The sequence below is a fragment of the Carcharodon carcharias genome, chromosome 13, assembly GCF_017639515.1.
Source record: "Carcharodon carcharias isolate sCarCar2 chromosome 13, sCarCar2.pri, whole genome shotgun sequence".
Classification (NCBI taxonomy): domain Eukaryota; kingdom Metazoa; phylum Chordata; class Chondrichthyes; order Lamniformes; family Lamnidae; genus Carcharodon; species Carcharodon carcharias.
The window spans coordinates 100,386,531-100,406,698 of record NC_054479.1 but is presented as its reverse complement, the minus strand read 5'-3'; the positions used below and the strand labels follow the sequence as shown (position 1 = coordinate 100,406,698).

General features: G+C 40.2%; 1 protein-coding gene across 2 annotated transcripts in view; it reads left to right on the top strand.

Annotated features, from left to right (window-relative positions):
* Positions 1-20,168, top strand: part of kif21a (kinesin family member 21A) — a 136,802-nt gene that overhangs the window by 71,065 nt on the left and 45,569 nt on the right. For both annotated transcript variants that reach the window (XM_041202464.1, XM_041202463.1), the window contains exons 17-22: positions 6,369-6,437; positions 8,220-8,437; positions 11,851-11,998; positions 13,846-14,037; positions 17,228-17,329; positions 18,718-18,883. In XM_041202464.1, coding sequence (XP_041058398.1) covers positions 6,369-6,437; positions 8,220-8,437; positions 11,851-11,998; positions 13,846-14,037; positions 17,228-17,329; positions 18,718-18,883 — 895 coding nt within the window. The remainder of the gene's footprint in view (positions 1-6,368; positions 6,438-8,219; positions 8,438-11,850; positions 11,999-13,845; positions 14,038-17,227; positions 17,330-18,717; positions 18,884-20,168) is intronic.

Sequence of the window (20,168 nt, the reverse complement as noted above, 5' to 3'; positions counted from 1 at the left end):
TCGGGCTCTTTGATGATGCACTCAATCAGATGCTGCCTTAATGTCAGGGGCAGTAATTCTCACATTACCTCTTGAATTCAGCTCTTTTGTCCATGTTTGGAACAGACTGTAATGGGTTCTGGAGCCAAGTGGTCTGGTGGAACCCTGACTGAGCAGCGGTGAGCTGGTTATTGATAAGTACTACTTGATAGTGTCAATCGGCACTTTTCATCACTTGGTTGATGACTGAGAGTAGGTTGATGGAGTGGTAATTGGCTAGATTGGATTTATCCTGCTTCTGGTAGGTAGAATGTACTTGGCCAATTTCCCACATTGTCAGGTAGATGCCAGTGTTGCACTGGAATAGCTTGCCTAGAGGTGCAGCTAGTTCTGGAGCACAAGTCTTCAGTATTACAATATTTTTGAGACATACAGTCTTGGCTGAGCACAATGGACACAGCAATTTCTCAATTGTGTACAGTGAATCATTGATTGAAGATTGGCATTTGTGATGAAGGAGGCTGAGATGGATTATCCACTCTGCACTACTGGCTGAAGATGATTGTGAAAGATTCAGCCTTCTCTTTTGCACTGACATGCTTGGCTCTGATAACATTGTTTCATGATTGGATGTGACAGGACTGTGAAGGTTCCATTAGATTGGAAAATAGCAAATGTAGCTTTATTCAAAAAGGGAGGAAGACAATGCTGGGAACTACAGGCCAGTTAGCTTAACATCTGTCACAGGAAAGACATTAGAAGCTATTGTTAAAGACATTATAGCAGGGCACTTTGAAAAGCTCGAGGTAATCAGGCAGAGTCAACATGGTTTTGTGAAGGAGAAATCATGTTTAACTAATTTATTGGAGTCCTTTGAGGAAGTAACATGTGCTGTGGATAAAGGGGAACCAGTGGATATACTGTACTTAGATCTCCAAAAGACACTTGATAAAGTGCTACATGAAAGGTTATTGCAGAAAATAAAAGCTCACGGTGTAGAGCGTAGCATTTTGGCATGCATAGAAGATTGGCTGGCTATCAGGAAACAGGGTAGGCATAAATGGGTCATTTTTTGGTTGGCAAGATTTTACGAATGTTGTGCCACAGGGATCAGTGCTGGGGCCTCAACTTTTTACAATTTTTATATAAATAATTTTATAAATGACAATGAAAAGACCAAAGGTATGGTTGCTAAATTTACTGATGACACAAAGATAGGTAGGAAAGTAAGTTGTGAAGAGGACATGAGGCTACAAAGGGGCATAGATAGTTTAAGTGAGTGGGCAAGGATCTGACAAATGGAGTATAATGTGGGAAAATACGAAATCGTCCATTTTGGCAGGAAGAATAAAAAAAAGAAGCATATTACCCAAATGGTGAGAGATTGCAGAGCTCTGAGATGCAGAGGGATCTGGTGTCCTAGTGCATGAATTGCAAAAGGTTAGTATACAGTAAAGCAAGTAATTAAGGCTAACAATGTTGTTATTTATTGCAGGAAGGAATGTGAGACCACATCTGGAGTACTGTGTACAGTATTGGTCTCCTTATTTAAGGAAGGATGTAAAAGCATTAAAAGCAGTTCAGAGAAGATTTATTAGACGAATCCCTGGAATGGGAGGGTTGTCTTATGAGGAAAGTTTGGACAGGTTATGCTTGCATCCACTGGAGTTTAGAAGAGTAATAGGTAATGACTGAAACATTTAAGATCTTAAGGAGTTTTGACAGGTTGATTGTGGAAATGATGTTTCGTCTTGTGGGAGAATCTAGAACGAGGAGTCAGTGTTTCAAAATAAGGGGTTGCCCCTTTAAGATAGAAATGAGAATTTTTATTTTTCATAGCACGTGGAAACAGCCTCTTTGAATATTTTTAAGGCAAAGGTTGTTAGATTTTTGATAAAGTGGTGAAAGGTGTGATTGTTGGGAAATTCGATCAATCATGATCTTATTGAATGGCGGAGCAGGCTCAAGGGGCCATGTGGCCTGCTCTTGCCCTTGCTCTTGCTGTTAATTAGTACATTCATATGAAGCTTCTAGTTTTCAAGTATCCCTGGTGCTGCTCCTAGCATATTCTTCTATACTCATTGAGCCAGGGTTGGTCACCTGACTTAATTGAAATGGTAGGGCAAGCGATATGCTGGCCCATAAAGTTAGATTGCAATGGAATACAATTCTGCTGCTGATGACCCACAGTGCCTTATGGATGCCCAGTTTTGAGCTGCTAGATCTGTTCTAAATCTGTCCCATTTAGCACAGTACACTGCAACACATCCTGATCATGAGTGTCCTTGCTGTGAAGCCAAGACTTTGTCGTCTTAAAAACTACACAGTGGTCATTTCTGTCAATATTGCTATTGATTGATTCATCTATGACAGATCGATTGGTGAAGACAAGGTCAAGGCTTTCACTCGTATTGATGCTCTCTCCACCTGAAGACTCCTTTCAGAAAACAGCTACAAATTTCAGTGTTAAGTTATTTATGATGAAATGCTGCTCCATATTTTGTTCAACTTGCAGTTCATCTGTTAAATTGTTTCAAGTTAAATTATATAAAGAGATTCATGATACCTTCTTGCAAAATTAGAGATGTCAGTTTTATTGTGTAAAAATCATTTCCTCATTTTTAAAAACTTTATTCATGGGATGTGGGCTTCACAGGCTGGGCCAACGTTTATTGCCCATCTCTAGTTGCCCTTGAGAAGGTGGTGGTGAGCTGCCTTCTTGAGCCGCTGCAGTCTATGTGGTGTAGGTACACCCACAGTGCTGTTAGGAAGGGAGTTCCAGGATTTTGACTCAGCGACAGTGAAGGAATGGCGATATATTTCCAAGTTAGGATGGTGAGTGACTTGGAGGGGAATTTCCAAGTGTTGGTGTTCCCATCTATCTGCTGTCCTTGTCCTGCTGGATGGTGGTGGTTGTGGGTTTGGAAGGTGCTGTCTAAGGAGCCTTGGTGAATTCCTGCAGTGCATTTTGTAGATGGTACATACTGGTGCTACTGTGCGTTGGTGGTGGAGGGAGTGAATATTTATGGATGTGGTGCTAGTCAAGCAGGTTGCTTTGTCCCGAACGGTGTCAAGCTTCTTGAGTGTTGTGGGAGCTGCACTCATCCAGGCAAGTGGGGAGTATTCCATCACATTCCTGACTTATGCCTTTGTTATGTCATAGCAGTTGTTAATGGCTGAGTTATTTAAAATCCCAGAGGGAAATAAAACAACTGTCATAACCTATATTTTCGATTGTTACTTTTGAGATGCAGCTCGGAATTCAGGAATAAAACCAACAGGCCTTGAGAGGTTTTTTATATAAATTAAATTAAACATTTATTAATTTAACAACAAATTTAAACACATACACATGTCTACAAATTACTGTCATAATAACTTTTAAACAAATCCCCAAATTAATCACTCCCAGGTAAATGCCTTCAAGGTAACAACAGCCCATAGACTTTAAACAGACACCAGGCAATGCATGTTTTATCTTACAGATTCAAAGTGAGGTTCCTTTCAATTTGTTTCCTTTGCAGACAGTTGTAGGCTTACAGGCAGCTTAGATCTCACATGCCTCTAACTTCCACACACAAAACTCTTCTGTATATACCTAGGCTTCCCTTTGAATGTAAATTCTCATTGTATCACCAGGCCCCCTTCTAACAATAAACCCCTTTCAGAGTACCAATTTTATGAGTAATATAAACACATTGCTTGGTGTCACCTAGCTAGGTGCAAAATTTCACCTCCAGTCTTTGGCTTATCAAACAAAATGCAAATGCACCCTTTACCTTACTGGTTACGTCCCAAAACTATACATCAAAGCACCCAGGCTAGCTGGTTTTAATCCAATTATAACACACACACACATATATATAAAATAATTTTCAATAATATATACATTAATGTCGTCATGACAGCCTTGTAGATGGTGCACAGTCTTTGGGGAGTCAGGATGTGAGTTATCCATCACAGGATTCCTAGCCTTTGACCCGCTCTTGTAGCCACAGTATTTATTGACTAGTCCAATTCAGTTTCTGGTCAGTGGTAGTCCCCAGGATGTTGTTGGTGGGGGATTCATTGATGGTAATGCCATTGGCTATCAAAGGATGATAGTTATATTCTCTCTTGTTGGAGATGGCCATTGCCTAGCACTTGTGTGGTGTGAATGTTACTTGCCACTTATCAGCCCAAGTTTGGATATTGCCCAGGTCTTGCTGCATTTGGTCATGGATTGCTTCATTATCTGAGGAGTTGCAGATGATGCTGAACATTAGCGAACACCCCCATTTCTGACCTTAGGATGGAAGGAAGATCATTGATGAAGCAACTGAAGATGGTTGGACTTGGGGCACTACCCTGAGGAACTCCTGCAGTGATGTCCTGGCACTGAGATGACTGACCTCCAACAACCACAGCCATCTTCCTTTGTGCTAGGTATGACTCCAACCAGTGGAGAATTTTCCCCCGATTCCCATTGACTCTAGTTTTGCTAGGGCTCCTTGATGCCACATTCGGTCAAATGTGGCCTTGATGTCAAGGGCAGTCACTCTCACCTCACCTCTGGGGTTCAGCTCTTTTGTCCACGTTTGAACCAAGGCTAGCATGAGGTCAGGATCTGAGTGGCCCTTGCGGAACCCAAACTGGGCTTCAATGAGCAGATTATTGCTAAGAAAGTGCCACTTGATAGCACTGTCGATGACCCCTTCCATTACTTTACTGATGATCGAGAGTAGACTGATGGGTGGTAATTGGCTGGGTTGGATCTGCCCTGCCTTTTGTGTACAGGACATATCTGGGCAATTTTCCACTTAGCCAGGTAGATGCCAGTGTTGCAGCTTACTGGAACAGCATGGCTTGGGGTGCAGCAAGTTCTGGAGCACAAGTCTTCAGTACTATTGCCAGAATATTGTCAGGGCCCACAGCCTTTGCAGTATCCACTGCCTTTAGCCGCTTCTTGATACAACATGAAGTGAACTGAATTTGCTGAAGATTAGCATCTGTGATGCTGGGACCTCCGGAGGAGGCTGAGATGAATCATCCACTTGGCACTTCTGGCTGAAGATTGTAGCAAATGCTTCAGCTTTATCTTTTGTGCTATGCCATTTGAGCTATTGCAAAAAAAATCTGCGCTTTCTAATTGCCTTCTGTGTTCCAAGGGTAAGCACAGAAATATAAGTGTTAGTGTAAAATTACTTGGCTTACAATAATACAGGTCCATCTTTGTTCAAATGCATAGCATTCCCTTTCACGTGGGATTTGGGTAACCTGTCTTCCAGGCCTATTAATATACCTTGTGCATGTTGTCTCCTAAGCATTCTAGATAGTTTGCTGAGTAAAATACAAAATAGCAGACAACTTTTATCAATCAAGCGTTGCATTATCCAGCAATAACACACTGATGCTTAGATTCTACCAAATCATTTACAGCATCGTTTATTTGGTCATATCGACCATGTACAGCGTCCCTCATTCTGGATGTTGAGGAATAGGATGTCACTGTCAGTCTTGGTCTTTCATTCCTTCATCCGCGCTCTCTTCCCTGCACCCCCAAAGAGTAAAAGCAAAGTGGTTCATTCAGAACCAATCTACAATCATAGAAAATGCTTCATAAAGTGTTTGCATGTTTGGTGGTGGCCAGAACAAGGCACTATTGTAGGAAGAGGAGGGTCATTCACCTGGCATTTAATATTTTATGTCACTAGATTTATGCAAAATTATACATTTTGTTAAATATTGTTACAATAAGAAAACCTTGCCTAAACATGAAAAAGTATATATATGCATGTGTGTGTCAGCTATGGCTCAGTTGGTAGCATTCTCTCCTCTGAGTCAACAGGCTCCAGCTTCAAGTGCTACTCTAGGACTCAAGCAAAAAAAAAATTAAAAATCAAGGCTGACACTACAGTGAAATACTGAGAGAGAGCTGTATTTTTGGCAATGCCATCTTTCAGATGAGGTGAGATGTCTACACTTTGAAGTGTTTGTAAAAGATTCCATAGCACTATTTTGAAGAAGAGCAAGGGAGTTATCACCTAGCCTGGTCAATAGTAATCTTTCAATCACCATTATAAAGACAGATTATCTAGCCATCATTGTATTGCTGCGGTGGGAGCATGCTGTGCCGTGTTTCCTACATTACAACCGTAATTGCATTTCAAAAGTTAAGCACTTTGAGATGTCCACTAGTTGTGAAAGGCACTATATAAATGCATTTTTTTTATATAACTGCTTGGGAAATTAAGCACAGCCCCCATGCCGCTGATTTTATGTCCTGATCTATTTTACTCTAGTAGGCAAGGCTCTTTTGTAGTTGATCTTGCTTTTTATTTGTTTGGAACATAGATTTCTTTCCCTTCTCACACTTAATTTTAAGTTTATTTTTCTTTTCAAACTTTCAGCATCAAATGAAACTTTTGGAAGCTAAAAAGCGACAACAAGAAATAATCCTACGGCGAAAAACTGAGGAGGTGAGGCAATGTTCATTATTTGTGCTTGCATAAGTCAAAGTAATAATGGTTCAGATTTTGCAGTCATAATGACAACAAACCGTCATATTTTCCAATCATTATTCTTCTGAAGCTGACAGTCATTACAGGAGTCCACATGTGCCCAGTTAAACATGGTAATCCAGAAGTTACTGCCAGTAGAAAGTGCACTGTTGAAGCCCCTGCAGACTGAAATCACATTGAAATTATTTAACTGATGAGAATTTGCCCTTATTAGCTATTAGTTTCGCTGTAAAACCTTTGAAAAAGTTGTACCTTGTTGAATGAGGTGTACTGGGGTTTTAGTGGTGTACTAAATTCATATTTACTGATGAAAAGCCTTTCTGGCCCTGAAAAATAAATGTTATATTTGCGGAATGTCAAATTTCTCTATAATGAAATTCCATATTTTAAGAATACCTAAGTTTTTGATATTTCAGCTTTCACATTAATCCTATGCTTATGCCCCAATCAGTTATTTGGCTCTGTAAAATATATAAAATGTGATGGATAATTGGTGCATTTTACTTGTTTTCTGTCAGTCAGGATTCTTTACTGTGGTTAGATGCTTACCCTGCTTGATGCCATCACTGTTGCTGGATGCCTAGAGATTCCCTTGACTTGGCACCAGATTTAAATTAACATCTGGAAACATAGGTACCACGGAGAGTGCGAGATCTCTCTCTCCAGTTTTTCCCCACTGTCAGTGGCAAGTGCCGTAGCTTTGCTGGCCACAAAATCAGAGCCATTACATTATCCCAAAAATCTATCAGAAGCTTCAAACATTAGTATTGATTGCAACAGTGGAAATGTTGAACAGTTATGTTAGAATTAATTCCAGTGGTGCATTAATGATACCACCAGTTTAACAGGTTACAAAAACCTCAAACTTGCAATTCAGGCCATTCATGGAGCAATAGGTATGGAAATAGCCCTAACTTTAATTCCTGTGCAGTGAATGTGAATGAAGTTATAAGTAAATTATTACTTTTACAATGTGGATTTCAGTGTTGAAGTAAATACTCGCCTGTGTCCAGTGTGAAGAAACCATTGCTATTTTCTAATTGAAAATTGTGTCTGTTGTATAAGATGCTGTGTTTCTCACAATTATTATTGTTATTGTGTATCTTATTTTTGCAGGGTAATTAGCATTGAATCACAAGGTAGAGTAGTTCATAGGTATAATCTTATTGCAGAGCAGATCTTTATATTAGTATAACCTGGATCTAATAGCTGAACTTGACATTTTTGTTATATTAAGAAACTTAAAATAACATGTTCATTTTAAAGAGGTTTGTCCACATTTCAGATTGTATTTTCTTTACTGCAAACCATTTTAAATTCTGGAAATACTAACCAGGTGCTTAAAAAAAAACTTACAGGTGAGCTGATCCAGATGACCAGCAAAAAAAGATTTAGTGGAGTGACCAAAATGATTTCAGGCCTTGGAAGAAATTATGAAGAAATGTTCAATTACCTAATTTACCTGTAGTAGAGAAAAGACTCCCGGAATGGAGCTAAAGGCTGGGGGAGGGGCATGAGACAATCTTCAAAATAATAAAGTTTATGTAAGGTTGGAATGAGCAAGCTCAAACTTGAACAGTGGACATAAGTGGCTGTCAATATGTCCGTTTCATGTGTTAGTGTAATTGACTGCATTGATGTATCATGGTCTGTATTGGCTTATGTTGTCTGTTATTTTATGTGAAATGCTGGAGATTAAAGCGGTGGTCTGCTCAAAGTGTGCAATATTATTATCTTTAGGTTACAGCCCTTCGAAGACTATCAAAGCCGATGTCAGATAAAGTAGCTGGGAGAGTGAGTCGTAAATTGAGCTTACCAGACCCAATTTCAGAGCCACCATCCCACATAAGTATTTATGAACATGACCGATCAACTGCTCACTTCACTGGCCCACATAAAGGGAGAGCTCTTACTTCTCGGATGCTGGCTACTTCAGCAGACAAAACAAATGGAATGAGGTACTTTTTGTGTTATTTTCAGCCTTTAAACTTTCTAAATGAAGAACAAAGCAACCACACATAATATATCTGTAAATTTTTAAATTGCCAGAGCTCCCAAAATTATTTAAAGCACCATGTGGTAATGTGAACAGACCAGAAATATTCTGGTTTTAGTTCCTAGCCTGTGCTAATCAGTTCATTTTCACCCAGGGTGCCTGTGGAGATGAAAACTTTAGATCATGCCCTGGGTATAGGAGAGGAGAATCATTCTAGATTCTCACTGCTGGTTGCTTTCTAACATGATGCATGGAAGATTGTAGGATAACACTTTACTGATGACCTTATAGTTAGGCAGCAGGGTCCCACTAACAGCACAAGGTGAATAACCAATTGATCCATTTTAGGCAGTGTTGACTGAGGAGCAAATGTTGGTCAGATCACTGAACTCCCTGTTCCTCAGTGACATGACAAGCAACTCCGAGGGAGGTGGGGCTTCATTTTAATGTACCATTTGTAAGATGTTGCCTCTGATGCAGTAATCTCAGTATTGCACCAATTTGACACTCGTAGCCACCAGCTTAGACACTGTCCCTGCATGTACCTTGGAGGTTAGCATAGATTTTGAATCAGCATACTGAGTGTCACTGGGCATGAATGGGCTACAACTAGGCCAAGGTAAAAGGATAGTTCATTTACTAGCTCATCCAAGAATAATTTGGAGGACAAGCCTTTCAGCAAAGGACTCTGATGAGGACCTCGTTGGAGTGGCATACAGGAGAGCACTGAATGGGTTTGCATGCAGGGGGGTGCATTGATTAACCTGCCAGGTAATCTTCTGTCACTGTTGAGGAGCATGGAGGAATGCGGCTCTAACTTGGCAGAGGATATGACGTGAAGCTGGCCCACTCTGTGACCTGTGCACCATCACCTTCTCATGCTGTAGACCCAAAGGCACTGTGATTGCTGCCCCCAGGTCCTGTACCTGTTACAGCCTTTGTGTGGACAGATTACCTAATTCTGTGCCATCCCTGTGAGGATGGACAATGCTCTCTAGCAAATGCACCAAAATCCTTCCAAAACTACTTCCAAAAGTACTTGCAGGTACTTTTTAATAGAAGTTCCATAAAGTTTACTAAACTGTAATCAGGATGCCTGGCCCTTCAAATAATACTGCTGCAGGGTCCATGTTGCTGCTTCATGTGTTTTTTTTCAGGAGTGGACAACAATGGCATTTTCAGAACCTGGTTGAAATCCTGACATCACACCTGTTGGCCTGTGCGGGTGCATGCAATGGACACAACTGTATGCTTTCAAATCAATAAAGAATGCAGTGTGGCCCATGCAGGTAGCAGCCCATAGCACTGGCTGTCCTTGAGGAAGCAAGGGAGGCATCATGTGACTGAATTTCTCATCCAATGACTTTTGTCTTCCTGCTATTTAAGTGGAGAAAATCTCTGCTCGCTCAGTACTGGCTCTTGGGCAAACAGTCATTTCAATTTGGAGATTGGGTTCAAGAGAGCTGGTGGTGAAGTAGAAGCTGGTATTGTCACCTTACATGTGGAAATGGATTCTGCATTTTCAGGTGATGTCACTGAGGGAAACATGCAGATGGAAAAACAGAAAGAGGGTCCGTGGGGGACACCAGAGGTAACTGAAGGGGGGCAGAAAGAGAAGGCATTGCATCTGATTCTCTGACCATGACTGCATTGATAAGAATGGGACCACATGAGTGCAGACAGTGGAAAGGAGTTGGAGGAAGACGGTGTGGTCAGCTGTGTCAAAGGCTGCTGACAGTTGAAGGGCGAAGGGGGTTGTTTACCTTTGTTACAGTCCACTAGGGTATTATTTATAACTTTGATAAGAGCAGTTTTGATACTGTGACAGGCCGAAAACCTGATTGGAGGGACTTCAGCATGGAGTTCTGGGAAAGATAGACATTGATTTGGGAGTTGACAGCACATGTTCATGGACTTTGGGATGAAAGAGAGGTTGAGATGGAGCGGTTGTCTGCAAAGATCGGAGTGGAAGGTCAAAGATTTGGGTTTTTTTCTGAAATGGTGATGGTGGCAGATTTGGAGGAGTGGGGTCAGTAGCTGAGGAGGGCAACCATTTAACAGTATCAGTTAGCATGGCAACCAGGAAGGGAAGATGGGTTGTCAGCAATTTAGTGGGAATAGGATTGAGGGAGCAGGAGGTAAGCCTCATGGACAGGATGAGCTTGAAGATGGAGAAAATAAAGACAAAAGAGAAACAAAATCACTGTCATCCTGGAACCATGTGGTGGCTCTGAAAAATAGAAATTGAGGAATGATGTGTAGTGTGTACAATAGTGGAAATTAACACCATTAAGTATCATTGCAAAGGGAAAACCTTTGGGTCAAATGTATTGGAAAACCAAAGGGGTTTCATCTCGAGCTATAGAATATAAAAGCAAGAAAATACTGCAGTTATGTGGAATGCTGGTCCAGATCTCACTTTGGGCACGAATTTAGGAAGCTAGTTACTAGCCTTGGAAGGAGTCCAGGAGCAATTCACCACTTTGGTTTCTGAGATATAAGGACTAGGCATTTATGAGAAGCTAAGTGAATTCTCATTCCATGGAGGAGAAGTGCTCCAATTGAAATGTTAGAAAAAAAATGGACCAGGTAGATAATTAATTATACTAGACCCTTCCATCTACTAAAGGAGCCTAGAACAAGGGAGCAAAAGGACATTATAACTAATTTTTTAAAAAATCATTCATGGAATGTGGGCGTCGCTGGCTACGCCAGCATTTATTGTCCACCACAAATTGCCCTTGGGAAGGTGGTGGTGAGCTGTCTTCTTGAGCTGCTACAGTCCGTGTAGCATAAGTACACCCACAGTGCTGTTAGGGATGGAGTTCCAGGATTTTGACCCAGCCACAGTGAAGAAACTGTGATATGTTTCCAAGTCAGGGTGATGTGTGGCTTGGAGGGAAAACTTCCAGGTGGTGGTGTTCCCAGGCATCTGCTGCCCTGTCCTTCTAGATGGTAGTAGTTGTGGGTTTGGAAGGTGCTGTATAAGGAGCCTTGGTGAGTTCCCGCAGTGCGTATTGTAGGTGGCACACACTGCTGCCACTGTGCATCAGTGGTGGAGGGAGTGAATGTTTGTGGATGGGTGCCAATCAACTGGGCTGCTTTATCTTGGATTGTGTGGAGCTTCTCGCATGTTGTTGGAGCTGCACTCATCCAGGCAAGTGGAGAATATTCCATCACACTAGTTTCTTGTGCCTTGTAGATGGTGAACAGGCTTTGGGGAGTCAGGAGGTGAGTTACTCAGTGCAGGTATCCTATCCTGGCCTAGCCTAACCAAATAACAATAGTGACTACCAATTTTAAATAAATTTGTACATAAGATCATTGTACATAAGAAATTGTGTGGGCTAACAACTCAAATCTGACCAATTGCAGGAAGAGTTACCAGAGGAAAATTACAAGTAGATATACATCAAGAGCAGCAAGAATGAAATGGCAGTCACTTGAACGTAGAGTTACTGAAATCATCATGCAAAGGATGACTATTGCCAACATGGAAGCTGATATGAATCGACTTCTCACGGTAAGAACGATCTCCCCTTCCCTTCCCTGTTGCCTGCCTTCCTTCCATCTCCCCACAACTTGAAAATTAGAAATGAAAGTATCCTTTTTCAGCAAATACTATCCAGCTAGGTTAACTGATGCTTTTTTTTCTTTTACACTTGGCAAAACAACAGAATGATGTCCACTTAAGTGCTAAATTTTCTATATTTCTATTTCTGTTTAACTACACTTCTATATGGTACTTGACTTTTTGTTTGAAGGTCACACGATAATCTAATAAATCTGTAATATTTGACGGTGGTGGAGTAGTGGTATTGTCACTGGACTAGTATTCCAGAGACCCAGGGTAATGCTCTGAGGACCAGGGTTCGAATCCCACCACGGCAAATGATGAAACTTGAATTCAATAAAAATCTGGATTATAAGTCTGATGACCTCAAAACCATTGCCGATTGTCAGAAAAATCCATCTGGTTCACTAATGCTCTTTAGGGAAGGAAACCTGCCATCCTTGCCTGGCCTACTTGTAACTCCAATACGGTTGACTCTTAAATGTCCTCTGAACAAGGGCAGTTAGGGATGGGTAATAAATGCCGGACTATCCAGCGGCGCCCACACCCTATGAACAAATAAAGAAAATGATTAATAAGCTATAACTAACTATATGTTGCTTTCAGAAATCATTCTTGGAACGAGGAGTATTAATTGTGGTATGAAAGCGGCTGGTAAAAGTGTCATCAAAAGAAGTCAAATTTATGAAGCCTCTACCACTGTTTTTTCTTTTGTTATTTGTTCATTGAATGTGAGTGTCACGGGCAAGGTCAGCATTTGTTGCCCGTCCCCAATTGCCCTTGAGGTGGTGGCGGTGAGCTTCCTTCTTGAACCACTCCAGATCATGTGATGCAGGTACACCCACAGTGCTGATAGGAAAGGCATTCCAGGGTTTTGTCCCAATGATTGTAAAGGAATGATGATAGAGTTCCATGTCAGGAGGGTGTGTGGCATGGAGAGGAACCTGCGGGTGGTTGTCCCATGCATCTGCTAATTGGGTGAGTTTGAAAGGTACTGTCAAATTTGAACTGACTACCTTGTCAGCTATTTTTAACAATTTAAGTTATACTGGCAATTTGAGGTTGGTGAGCAGTGTTTTTATGTGTTGAATATTTACCTGGTTCGAAAATGCAAAAGGCAGGTATCATGTATTTGATGTAAGCAGACACTGAAACTGACAATTCTGTTAGCATTCCTTTAAAAGAAACTGTAGTTTTGTTGCTGTACTACAGCTGTGCCAATACATTTGTCTTTATTTTTCTTTTGCCCCTTCTATGTGCCAACAATACTTTGCATGTTCTCTTGAATGTTTTGGCCTCCCTAGTGTGCCCCGTCCCCCCCAACCACCCCAATGTCCTGTCTGTTATTTAGTTAACATTTTTTGTTGAATGGTTTCAGTGGTGCTTTGAATTTTTCCTTACAATGTATTTGCTATCCTATCTCTCCGTTCATAAATGTTTTTTTTTCAAAAATTTGCAAAGCCAGAGTTTGCAGGCAGCTAATCATAATTCTCATGTGGGATGATGGAAGATTAGGGCCTGCTACAGGTGAGGCCGGATCCTGCTGTCATTCACAACTGGCTGACTGGTTGAGCAGAATGGCATTGATGCTTTTCTTTTGTTTTCAATTTGTGTACAGTTGAAAAATGTACAAATCTCTGATAGTTTTGTGTACCATTGTTCAGACACTAAACAAAGCCAGCAAGAACTTGCATAGAAATCAGTAGGATGAATATATTTACATGCTATATTTGAGAATGGAGTTGATTTCCTCACCTCTCTCAATGTTAACCATTTTCACTCTGTTTATGTTACAGCAACGTGAAGATTTGACCAAAAGACGTGACAAGTTGAATAGACGGAGAGAAAAATTTGTGCAAGAGTGTGTAGATGACAAAACAATCCATAATATTAATGAGGAAGCAGAGTCTTTGAGTGCAAATATTGATTACATTAATGACAGCATTTCAGAATGCCAGGCCAATATCATGCAGATGGAGGAAGCAAAGGCAAGCCAATTTTATAATTATTTCTTACTGTTGTATGTGTTAGGAAAATAAAAGACTCTAAAAATCTGCACACAAATCTGACGACCCAAATGCATTGTATCACTCTGTCATGCCAACGGAAAGAATAAATGTGTCCTATGTCATGTGTCTTCAGAGAACCCATAACTAATTATTATCTGAACTAAGCTGACAGTTGCCAGTATGACAATGTTAGCAACTTGTCCAAAGACTCTGCCTGTGGCTGCTGCAGTTCCCAGGCAGGTAGGGAGGGCTGCTAGGCCCGTCTGGAGTGCTTTCCTTTCAGCCCCCTGCTCCAAAGTCACAGGGAGGCTGCCTCTGTTGTCAGACTGCTTGTTCAACATCCAATCCTGGATGAGCCTTAATTTCCCCCGGTCATACAGTGGGAAGACTTAAACCATAGTAGCCATGTGCTACAAACTCTAACAATTCTGCCAGTTCATTTCCCTCTTTGACCACGGTCTCAGGGAGAACCAGAATTTCATAATTTCCACATCCTCTTTGACCTGGAGCTGTTTTTTCCACCCCATAACCTCCATCACAGGTTGTCTGCTTCCACCTCTAACAATGAGCACTCTGCCATTATGTTAGCCCATTTGCTGTTCAAACCTTCGTCCATCCTTTATAATTTCCAAATTTGACTATTGCAATACTCACCTGGTTTGTAGCTCATCTGAAAGTCAACCCCACTCCTCACAAGCCTTCACTGTGATCCATGTGTTTAAATCTCTTCAAGACCTCACTTGTATCTTAGCCTCTAATCTCCTCAAACCTGACAACACTCCCACCCTTCCTTAACACTCTACATCAACTGATTGTACCTCCTGCCTCTCTTTACCACTGATGATTGTGTTTTCAGTCAACTCGGGCCCAAGCTCTAGAATCCCCTTGAACCTCTCACCCTCTCCACCTTTTAAAAGTCCTCCTTTAAATTTACCTCTGACTAAATTCTTGGTCACCCCTCCTTTATCTCAGAATTATTTTTTTCCTTGCACTTGCAAAGAACCTTGGGCCTTGGGACATTTTTGCTGTGTTAAATGTTCACACAAATGCAGGTCATTGTTATGCAAGTAAATGAGCGCTACACTTAGTTGGAGTATTGGCACCCCTGGCTATGCCAGCTAGTTTTTAGCAATCCCTGCAACGATGACTTTATTTATTTATGGGTTAAGTTTCACTTCAATATAAATTGCTGCCTTTTCATGCTGAAGCTGACAGAGAGGATGATGATCGATGTGATATTTGGTGCTCCAGTAATAAAGATGGAAAGCAGTTATGAGCTTTGGGCTAGGTTCTAGAATATTACTGGGTAACATTTCTTAATCTTCAGATTTCCTGTTCCCAGTACATTTAATTCATAGAAAAAAGGACATGTCTGTTGAGTAACATAATCATCTAGTCAGCTATACTTAGCACTGGCAGGAGTATCAGCAGTCCAAAGGTTACAAAGCATTTGTACAATAACAGAACCCTGTTGTAGCCTATTATCAAAGCAACAGGGGCGATTAACCTGTTCAATTGCTAACACCTTGAAAATACAGTAAGAACACAATGGAAGATACCACTTCCACATTAGGAATGACCTTCAAGAATTTAAATAAAAACCCATTATCCTAAATTACCAGAGATCTTCAAGACCCTGAAAGACCGATCTTTTTCTGAGCTCTGTCTGCTGTGGTGGTAAAATGTTTTAAGTGATGCTTATTTTTAAGCAATTACTCTTGTTTGTTATCAATATTCTTCCATAACTGGAAGGGCCCTTGGCATTTTGCCTAGTTTACAAATTTATAAGTGCAAACCTTTTAAATAATGTTTTTAACCATTGTGAAATCACTATTTCTGCTGATACAGTTGAATAAAGCTTGTAGATCAAATATGGCATTGATGGATAATCGAGGTGGTGGAGTTATTACTGCAGTCACAAATTGTACAAAAGCAAAACACTGCAGGTGCTGTAAATTTATAATGAAAACAGGAAATGTGGGCATTACTCAGCAGATCAGGTGGCATCTGTGGAGAACGAAACAGTTAATAAAGGTCATCAGCCTAAAAACATTGATTCTTGCTACTTCCTGATGCTGCCACATTTGCTGAGTATTCCCAGAATTTTTTTTAATTACATCTGAAATGTGTGAAAAAAAAATCATGATTAATATTCCCATGCACTCCACTTTCTCATTCATTCAGAGTGTATCTTCTTTTTGTTTCCCTTGCCAAACAACCCCCCCACCAACTTTTGCTCTGGTCCCTCTCCTGCATGGATGTCCAATCTTCTCTGTTTCCTTCCCCCTACTCTTTTTTATTTATTCATGGGATGTGGACGTCACAAGCTAGGCCAGCTCTTCGCCCATCCCTAATTGCCCTTGAAGGTGGTTGCGAGCTGCCTTCTTGAACCGCTGCAGCCCATGTGGTATAGGTACACCCACAGTGCTGTTAGGGAGAGAGTTCCAGGATTTTGACCCAGTGACAGTGAAAGAATGGCGATATATTTCCAAGTCAGGATGGTGTGTGGCTTGGAGGGGAACTTCCAGGTGGCGGTGTTCCCGTGTGTCTGCTGCCCTTGTCCTTTTGGATCGTAGCAGTTGTGGGTTTGGAAGGTGCCTAAGGAGCCTTGGTGAGTTCCTGCAGTGCATCTTGTAGATGGTACACACTGCTGCCACTGTGCATTGGTGGTTGAGGGAGTCAGTGTTTGTGGATGGGATGCCAATCAAGTGGGCTGCTTTGTCCTGGATGGTGTCAAACTTCTTGAGTGTTGTTGGCGCTCCACTCATCCAGGCAAGTGGAGAGTATTTCATCACACTTCTGACTTGTAGATGGTGGACAGGCTTTGGGTAGTCAGGAGGTGAGTTACTCGCTGCAGGATTCCTAGCCTCTGACCTGCTCTTGTAGCCACAGTGTTTATCTGTCTCGTCCTGCTCAGTTTCTGGTTAGTGGTAGCCCCCAGGATGTCCATAGTGACCACTCTGTTGTCGAAATGTGGGAAAAATAGTTTGCAATAAAATTGAGTGGAACAGTATTCCATGTAACATATTTAAATATAAATTTTAGCATTAATACAGCAATGATAGCTATTTACAGTTTTACAGAAATGTTCAATGTAAGTAGCCTTTCCTCCTCCCACTGAACACTGCAAAAACTTGCAACGTTTTTAATTTCTTCTTGTCATCTCCAGGAGGAGGGGGGTACAGTGGACGTTTCAGCTGTAATCACTTCCTGCTCTTTGACAGAAGCTCGCTACGTATTGGATCACTTCCTCACCATGGCTATTAATAAGGTAAATTTGTGAGCAAAACCCTGATGGCTTATTTATTCTCCTCAATTAACGTGAACGTACAGGCTAATGCTTCATCAAATAAGGGATAGCCACTGGTGGGTTTTATGTAGAAGTGTATATTGGAGCTACCCAGCACATTACTTCCAGGTGAAGTCTTAGTTTCAATATTGAAATTCTTCAAGTAGACCAATTCCATTGTTTGGCTATACCCTCTTTGTGTTGAATAAAACAGAAACAAATTACTACAGCCATCTCCTGTCAGTATTGGTTGGGCAGAGGCCCCATGTTCCAGCAGCACCAGATTCTAAGTAATTTGTAGACGTTTAATTTGGTGTTTGTGATTTGTTCTGAATGCATTTACTACGTTTCTCATCATCTCTCTGTTGTCTTGCCACCACTTGCTACCCCTCCCCTGCTCGCAATTTTTTGGGTCAATTATTTAAGATTTTATGCATTTTGGTATCAATTTTTGAGCTATATAGAATCAGCTTGCTGAGCAAGTAACACACTTGCTCAAAATATTACTTAAAAAATTGTCACATGCTGATTGTGATTTAGCTTTGGGGAAAGCGTGTTAATTATTTAGATTTGTACAATTACTGGCTTGTAATTGGTATCATTTCTATCCTGTCTGTATTGGTGTAAATTAGGATGGTTAAATAATGGTTGTACAAGACAATCCGAAAATAGTGGTTGCACAATGGACACATTTTAATGTGCTACCTTACATACCTTTAATATGTAACTTGCATATTTAATATGGGGTGCACGTTATGTGTAGATCTTTTAATTTCTAGGTCTGTCATGATTCCGTTGTGGGTTTTGGTAATTGAACATAATAGTAAATTCCAAATTTAGATTGCTTCTATGCAAGGTTTGACTTGCAGATACTGTTAAAGGATATCAGTTTTTCAGGTTGAGCACAGCATTTTGGTATCCAGGATAAAAATAGGACATTAAACAATATTGGACTTGTTGGAACTTCTCACTGATAGATTTGTAATTGATATTAGCTTAGTAGTTCTAAATACTTTGAAGCCTGCATTACTGGAGCTTTTGGTGTTCAGAATTTTAAAAAATAGAATTTATATTGCATATTTTTTCCCCCTAGAGGAGTCCTTGTGTTGAAGTCAGTTCTGATTATACTGGTTTTATCTGCCAGTAAAGAATTGATATGAACGTAGAGTAGGGAATACAAAATAAGTTTGCATGTTGATCTTGGACGGTTCTATACAGTTTCCATGAGGAAGACTAGGGTCTTGATTCTGAGGTGGAGGGAAAAAAATTTAGTTGAACTTGACCGTGGCTTAGATATTTCTATTGCTTTAACTGCAATACTCTGCATTGTTGAAGAAAATGTCTCGAAAAAACGATTTATCTGGTCTTAGGGTCTCCAAGCTGCTCAGAAGGAATCTCAAATTAAGGTCCTAGAAGGCCGAGTAAAGCAAATAGAAATAAACAGTTCTACTCAAAACCAGCTGCTGTTCCACATGTTGAAAGAGAAGGCTGAATTTAACCCAGAACTGGAAGCTTTACTTGGAAATGCTTTGCAAGGTAACTGTATGTCTCTCATCTTCATAGTGGCATGCATATTTTGTTTACAACGCATGATGTAATTTAGATTTGTTACGTACATTAGCTGGCATTTTGAATTAATGCTATTTGGAATGAATTTTTTTTTAATATTATCTCATTTTGCAGTATGTGGGAAAAGCGTCATTGATACATCGGTCTTGGAAAATTTGTGGAAAAATATCTGACAAATATTTATAAACTAAATTTAGTGACTTAACCTATATCATTAATGCACTAATATAACAAATTGTCATTTACTCGTAGGAGTAATGTTAAAAGATCAAAAGCATTTCCAATCTTTACAGCAAATTGGAAAGTGACTTTCTCAAGTTTCCCCAATTTGAAAGGATGTATCAATATGCTGTTGTCTTAAAACTGATGACCTGCCAAGCAAGAACCTAATCATAGTCAGGACATCTGGAGAACACTGGAGAAGAGAAATTTTTTTATAGCAGGTGTAAGAAAATGAAAAGTGGGAAAATGATAAAATATCCTGCAACTTGTGTGTATTGACAAGCAGATAGGTACATGGCAAAATTGACACACAAAGGGCCTGTCTGCCATCTTAATTTAAATGGCGCAAACCAAACAACATTTTGAAATCTTAAGTGTGCATGTCTAAGAAAAAATCATATTACTACCTTTTTGTTTTGCAAGATTAAACCTTCAGAAGACCAAATCACAATTATCCCACATTAAATCTGAGTTTCTCATTTTTAGTCATTAAGTCTCATTTTAAAAAAAAAATATTTTGCGAACTACAGGTGACCCTGATGTTGGCTATCCAGAGTTTAGTCCTGCAAAGTTTTTTCTTATATATGCTTCCCTTAATAGGATAATGCTGATAGCCATTTGCCCAGATTACTTTAATTACAAAACAAACAATTTAGAAGACTTTCATCACTAACTTTAATTAGCAATTTCTTTCCTTCAAAAATTGGGATGGTCCAGTTGCCCAATTTGTGGACTTTACCTATAGTGACAAAATAATCATCCAGAAACTCAGAACTGCTTAATTGGATTTTTGCTGTATGTTACAAATGACAATCTTGCTGCTGATGTCAGAATTCATAAACCATTAGAAATTTGTATGATGGAAGCCATCATTATAAACAAGGGCTTTGTCACTAGACTCACAATACTTTGTTTTTTAAACTTCAGTGTTTAATGTGGAAGCTAATTTTATACAATCATATATTCTGGAAAAATATGATTTAAAATCCATGTTGCAGCATTGAGTATAATGAAAGCTTGAAAAAGAAAG